This window comes from Lactuca serriola, chromosome 5 (genome assembly GCF_051521515.1).
Source record: "Lactuca serriola cultivar US96UC23 chromosome 5, Lser_US96UC23_V15, whole genome shotgun sequence".
Classification (NCBI taxonomy): Eukaryota; Viridiplantae; Streptophyta; class Magnoliopsida; order Asterales; family Asteraceae; genus Lactuca; species Lactuca serriola.
In genome coordinates, this window is record NC_136412.1 from 316,587,430 (window position 1) to 316,594,031 (window position 6,602).

A 6,602-nucleotide genomic window follows, 5' to 3' on the forward strand; every position below is an offset into this window, starting at 1 on the left:
TTGGACATTGTGTTGTCGGACCTACTCACTGTAGTTGACGATTTCGTGTTCTGAAATCTCACCCGTCAAACCTACAACTAAATGTGATCGATTCCACTTATTTTTGCACCAATCTTATATCCAACAAGTTTTGTGAACTCACCTTGCTCAGTCGTGTCAATGAACCATCATTCCCTTCATCGAGCAACTCTCCGGGAGATATGTCGTTGTATAATCGTGGATCCAAGCACATGAAGATATGTTGCCCCTTATGAGAAACATAGTTGTTGGACATTGTGTTGTCAGTCCTACTCATTGTAGTGGACGATTTCGTGTTCTGAAATCTCACCCGTCAAACCTACAACTAAATGTGATCGATCAAACACACTGTTTCATACTGTTTTTCCAAAAATGGCAAAAGCTTCAAACTTTACTTGATTATGTGTCGATCAAATATTTTTGACAGGAACAGAAGTTGGCAGGCATGTGTGCTTTAGCGACTTTGATGGCTATTTTTGTTATTTGAGTTTTTCTTTTACTATTATCTACAAAGTAATTAACAGTTTTGACTATATTTGTAATTTTCTTTTAAAAATATTGTTACTCTGATTGTCTTTTAAAACAAATGAAAGAATGATTTTGATTTATTTAAAATAATATTTTTACTTGATATTTTTTGTATGTTACATGCTACCATGAAATTATTTTTTGAATGTTACATGCTACTACCATAAAATAAAATAGACGTCACCGGGTTAACACTATAAATTTCCAATTAAATATTCCCTTAATGCTTGATATTTATTAATCCCAAAAATAATGCTTATTAAAAGATATTATAAATTAATAATATATAACTAATCTATACCTTACACTATTAATTTACAAACTCTTAACCCTGGACAAATGAAGACCGAACTGGGCAGACCATCAGCCCAATTTTGGTTCTTGGCTAGCCAAATTCGGCCTAGACTCTTTTCAAACTCGGGTTAGACAAAAACTAACAATGACATGCTAACCCAAAATAAACAGGTTTTGGTAAAAGATTTCAATATGTTTAAATAAAAAGGTTGACACGACACGACACAAAATTAAACCTTTAAGGTTGGTGTCAAACTTTTTCAACCTGTCATGACGATGATAGGTTTACCAGGTCTACTTACCCACAACATGAGCCTCCCTCCCTCCACAGGTTACAACTTACATGATCTTTTCAAGTTACAAAATCTTTTGATCAAAAACATGTCAACATTCTTAAAAAACCAACACATCCAACTTCACCCAGTTTATGACATTTTTCCTAAAACAAGGCAATTTTTACAAACCGGGGATCGGGAATTGAGTTGTGAGTGCCTCAACTCTCTTTCTCAGATCCGAAACTTGAGCAGTGAAACCAAAATCCGAAGAAGCAACATACTTGATAAAATCTTGTACCTTTGATCCACTAGTCACAGCTTGTTTTATCTCATGTGTGAGTTGCACCCCTTCATGAATAAACTCAGCAATATAAATAAATTCCTTTTCTGTGAACCCACGGGTCGTCATAGCTGGCGACCCAATCCGTATGCCACCTGGCACTAGTGCGCTTTTGTCACCTACAACATTTAAATCAAAACAGTGTTGGTACAAAGACTCGATTTCTTTTTCTTTTACCCCCCTGGGTTTTTTTTGTAAATAAGATCAAATTTGGAGGGGGAAATACGAAAAAAAAAGAGACTCGAATTAGAATTATACCAGGTACAGAGTTCTTGTTCAAGGTGATGGAAGCCATGTCTAGAATTTTCTCTACCCTAGCACCATCAAGACCCTGCATTTATTCAATTTGGGTTAGGGTTAGGGTTAGGGTTAAATTCTTTCTATTACATTTTTGTACTTTTTTTTTCTTATTAAAAATTCTGTCCAATTGCAACATTGTAATTTCGATTTTTTGGATAAAAACTTCAAAGAGAAATTTAAGTAGGATGCTATAATAAGCAATATCTTAGATTTTCAATTGTACTTATGAGGAATAGAACTAATCCAGTAAACTATATATGGATGGGGGTGTTTCTTTTTGACCTCATTTATTATTATTTTGAAAGAAAAAAGTAACTTACTAATGGCCTGAGATCCACAAGAACCAAGTGGTTATCACTTCCACCAGAAACCAATGTGTAGCCCAACTCCATCAGTCTTTTAGCAAGAGCTCGACAATTAGAAACAACCTGCAACCAACACATTTTATGTTATGTTATTGAAAAGATTTAAAAAAAAAGAAAAAGAAAAAGAAAAAGATAAAATGTAAAGAAAAAGACCTGGTTCTGGTAGGCCTTGAACTCTGGAGACTGAGCATGCTTCAGGCAAACTGCAAGTCCTCCTATTGTATGGTTATGTGGACCACCCTGTTATGATATCAAGTTTATTTTTTTCAATTATTAAAAATAAAAAAAAGGAAACGGATTGAAATTAGTGGAACTAACTAACCTGCAAACCTGGGAAAACAGCATTATTGATGGCGGATTCTAATTCAATGCCTAAAACAGGATCTTTCTTGAAGAATATCATGCCACCTCTAGGCCCTCTCAGAGACTGGAAACATAATGGAATGGAATAAGTAAGGTAATAATAGAAGGGAATGGAATGGAATGAACCATTCCATTCCTTCCCTCCCCGATTCTATCATCACTAAACACTACCCTAGGACAATAGTAGTCTGCTACAGTATTGTTCAGTTCAACAATAAGAAGAAATAGTTAATCCTGTAATTACCATTTTATCATTTTATCTCTAAAAAGTAAAACTAGGAATTTTTTTTTATCTACTCAGTCAGAAGCAATGCAATATTACCTACCTTGTGTGTTGTGGTAGTGACAATATCACAATAATCAAAAGGATTCCCAACCACAGAAGCAGCAACAAGTCCACTAATATGAGCCATATCCATCATCAGAAAAGCACCAACACCATCTGCAATCTTTTCAAGTCCAACAATCATACATGTCATTATTATATAAGAAAGAAAAAAAAAAAGTCAATACTCAATATTTTGGTCAACAACATTCAAAAAAAGTATACCTTTCTCATACGAGGATAGTCAAAATCTCGGGGATAAGCACTAGCACCAGCAATTATAAGTTTTGGTCTAAATAAGGTAGCAGTTTTCTCAAGCATCTCATAATCAACCAGGCCTATCATATGGAAAATAAAAAATATTATAAAATGTAAATGTAAATGTATGTAACACCTGACCATTTTGTTGGAAAAGAAAGATATATAACACCTGTAGATTCATCAAGACGATAAGGCATAGATTCAAAATATATGGATGTTCCTGAAACGCGTCTTTTTGGTGTCATGAATCCATGAGACAAGTGTCCTCCATGAGGCAAGTCCAGCCCCTGAGTTTTTTTTTTAAAAAAAAATAATTAAAACCAATATCCATCTTAATATAATATTAAAAAATAAAAAATACGCACCATTATACGATCATGAGGCTTCAGAATGGCTGTATAGACCTCAAAATTAGCAGGGGAACCAGATAATGGTTGAACATTTACACCCCATTTTTGTTCATCCAAATGAAATGCTGCTAATGCCCTCTTTTGGCAAAGAGTTTCTAGTTCATCAATGTGCTCGTTTCCACCATAGTATCTGCAAATTAATGTAAATTATAAACAATTAAACATTATTAGAAAATATATATATATATATATATATATATATATATATATATATATATATATATTATTTATGTATTGACCTTTTTCCAGGAAGTCCTTCAGAATATTTGTTTGTAAGGCAAGAGCCAACTGCTTCCATAACAGCTCTGGATGTGAAGTTTTCTGATGCAATAAGCTCCAAGCTTCTAAACTGACGTTGCTTTTCATTGTATATTATTGCACTAACTTCAGGGTCAACATTACTCAGTTCATGGTCAACAAACCCATTTCCATCACCTATATTATACAACTCAACAACATTATTATTATAAACAGATATATTCCATCGACATTCAAATCGTTCAAGATTGAGAAATTTTAGTCACTTACAAAATATCTCTTGCAGATTTTTTCAGGTTTTTTTTATAAATACTTGTTATTTAATTATTAAACAATTATTTTGTAAGATTGGGCCACTCCACCTCCCTTCTTCACACCAATAGAATAATTCAAATGAGGACAAAAATGGTTAGAACACAGAATACTACAGCTAAACTCAGGGACCAAAAAATTAATTTACTAATAAATTACTTTTTGGTCCCTGGGTTTCACTTATCTTTGCAATTTGGTCGCCTCTTGTAATTTTGGTTCTTATTTGAGGTTTTTGTAATGTTTTGGTCACTGTTCCAAGTAAGACGAAAACTGCAAAAACCAGCTAAACTCAGGGGGCAAAAATGTAATTTACTCAATGTCAGTTGATCTACATATTTTTGCAACCACTTCTACCGATTTTGCTAAAGAGCTTCCTTCGATATCCTCAACTACTTCAAATATTTACTTTTATATATTCTGATTTATAATCTATTATAGTTAAGTTATTAATTTATTTGGACTTTTAAATAAATATTACTATATATCTCTTATTTAGGTGGGGCCTGCCCTTCTGTCTTATCATCATAACATGTCTGTAAACAACTAAAAAGTTATGACTAATTACCTCCTTCAAGAACTGTGATTGGGACAGAAGTAGTGGATGGCTTTCCAGTAACCAAGCTACCTTCAATTTTAGATAATTTACATGGCTTGAGTGATCCAAGATTCAGCTGATGTGGAAACTTAGTGAAACCAGGTCTTTTTGGGAGGAATGTTGATTCCTTAATCCATACAGGCTGTTGAAGGGAACCCATGATAGCTCCAGAGCATGTATTCATACTGCTTAACATATAATGAATCACAATAGAAAACCACATTAAGAGGAGTTACTCTTTTTAAAGATTCATATGCATAGTTTAAGTGTATGCAAAATAAATAAGCAAAATATTAATCACCTAAGCATTACAAGTTTACAGCTTGTTTGATCTTATGAAACACACACAGAAGGGTATCGGGTGTTTGGAATTTTGATAGTTTGGACAAAAGTAATTGTTTTGGGTCAAAATAATCAGATACGGATATATGTATGTCAGTATGTGCTTATATTAACCTTTATTAAGTGATTATTTAATTTTATTCTTCAACTCTGCAGCAATCACTATCAAAAGGCAACATCCATAGTCCAAACGCCTCTAAAATCATGGAATACATTTTCATGCATTGCAACTTCCCATGGATCAACATTTCTTACGAGCCCTAATCTAACTCCACTTTCACCGCAACCATTATCCAATTTTCAACAGCAAAACAACTGTCAAGTAAGCTTCGAATCCGCAATTAAGATTAGGCATGAACAAAGTCTCCAATTACAAGCTTTAGAAATACGCAAAAGCTATAACAACAAATAGAAACTACAAATCTAATACTAACAACATTTCCACACACTCCATAGAATCTCGATTGTAGATAAGGAAGTATACAAACGATTCCAACCAAAACCTAACAAAAAGAGGCATAAACGTGAAAATAAACAACATTGGTGCATGCTATCGGCGCAAACTAACAAAGAAATGAAGCATGTTTACAGAAACTACAGACATCAAAGCGCAAAGCTACCTTCGAAACCAATTCAGAAAAACAGTGTTCGTTTAACGCATGCATGTGAGTACCAAATGAGCGAACGACAACAGATTGAGTAGAAAAATACCTGCGCTTGTATTATATGTTATCCGATCAAAATTTGACTTCGATAAACAGATTGTGAAGTTTGTGGCGAAAGAGTAGAGGCGAAGGAGCGAGGGTTTGCTGCTGGCTGCTGAGGCGAGTGAAGACTCGAGAGTAGTGCAGCGAAATATCGAACCGCTTATATAAGCGATTGAGCGTGAATGGGTGAGGGACGCTAGGGCTATGTATGGCTTACACAGCTACCGATAAAAAAATCTTCTTTAATAAATGAAAGTCTTTTTTTTTTTTTTTTCACTTGTCAATCTCATATGAATTTTTGACACTTGTCATTTTGTGGTATTTGTGAAATAAATATTATCACTTGTCAATTCCTGATTTGTTTCAGTTTTTAAAATTAAGTCATATACTTATTTCAAAAAACTAAAACAAATCAGAAATTGACAAGTAGATAATATTTATTTCAAAAATACCACAAAATGACAAGTGTCAAAAACTCATGTGAGATTGACAAGTGGCAAAAAAAACCTTCATTTATTAGAGAGGATTTATTTATTGTTTACACTTTAATGTTTAATTTTTTTTAAATCAACCCGTGTAATTCACGGATCTCACACCTAGTAATGTTATAAAACTAGCTGAAATATATAGAGTTATATAAAAGGACATGTGTTTCTATAATTAATTAAGGGGTGTATTTAAAATTTTTTAAAAAACTCATAAAAAGCTAGTCCAAATAGCTTTTCAAAAAGCTAGCTTATAAGCTACTTTTTGGCTTACCAAACACGACAACATAAAAAAGCTCAAAAAATAAACTAGCTTAGTTTATCAACTAGTTGTGGCGCGTCAAACATAGCCTAGGACAAAGACGATCGAACAAAATTCTTTGAGAAGTCCCGCTCAAAGACTCATCTTTGATCTTTTTTATTT

At 33.5% G+C, this 6,602-nt stretch overlaps 1 protein-coding gene across 2 annotated transcripts; it reads right to left on the bottom strand.

The window, feature by feature from the left end:
• Positions 1-1,012: 1,012 nt before the first annotated feature.
• Positions 1,013-5,861, bottom strand: LOC145055024 (serine hydroxymethyltransferase 3, chloroplastic-like). Of its 2 annotated transcripts, none has more exons than XM_079003307.1 (12): positions 5,698-5,861; positions 4,615-4,829; positions 3,719-3,914; positions 3,435-3,609; positions 3,239-3,356; positions 3,034-3,146; positions 2,810-2,932; positions 2,443-2,547; positions 2,274-2,360; positions 2,076-2,183; positions 1,714-1,786; positions 1,013-1,574 (listed from the first exon to the last, which is right to left on the bottom strand). In XM_079003307.1, the coding sequence occupies exons 2-12, from the start codon at positions 4,826-4,828 to the stop codon at positions 1,297-1,299; spliced, it is 1,590 nt and encodes a 529-aa protein (XP_078859433.1). In that variant the 5' UTR covers position 4,829; positions 5,698-5,861; the 3' UTR covers positions 1,013-1,296. The 2 variants fall into 2 exon arrangements, with proteins under 2 accessions (XP_078859433.1, XP_078859434.1); XM_079003308.1 differs by lacking the exon at positions 5,698-5,861 and adding an exon at positions 5,607-5,629.
• Positions 5,862-6,602: the final 741 nt, after the last annotated feature.

Coding starts and splice junctions, on each gene's coding strand:
- LOC145055024 (XM_079003307.1), bottom strand. CDS start 4,828: ATGAATACATGCTCTGGAGCTATCATGGGTTCCCTTCAACAGCCTGTA. Junction 3,357..3,434: donor AGCCTCATGATCGTATAATG/GTGCGTATTTTT, acceptor AAAAAAACTCAG/GGGCTGGACTTGCCTCATGG. Junction 1,575..1,713: donor GAACAAGAACTCTGTACCTG/GTATAATTCTAA, acceptor TAAATGTTGTAG/GTGACAAAAGCGCACTAGTG.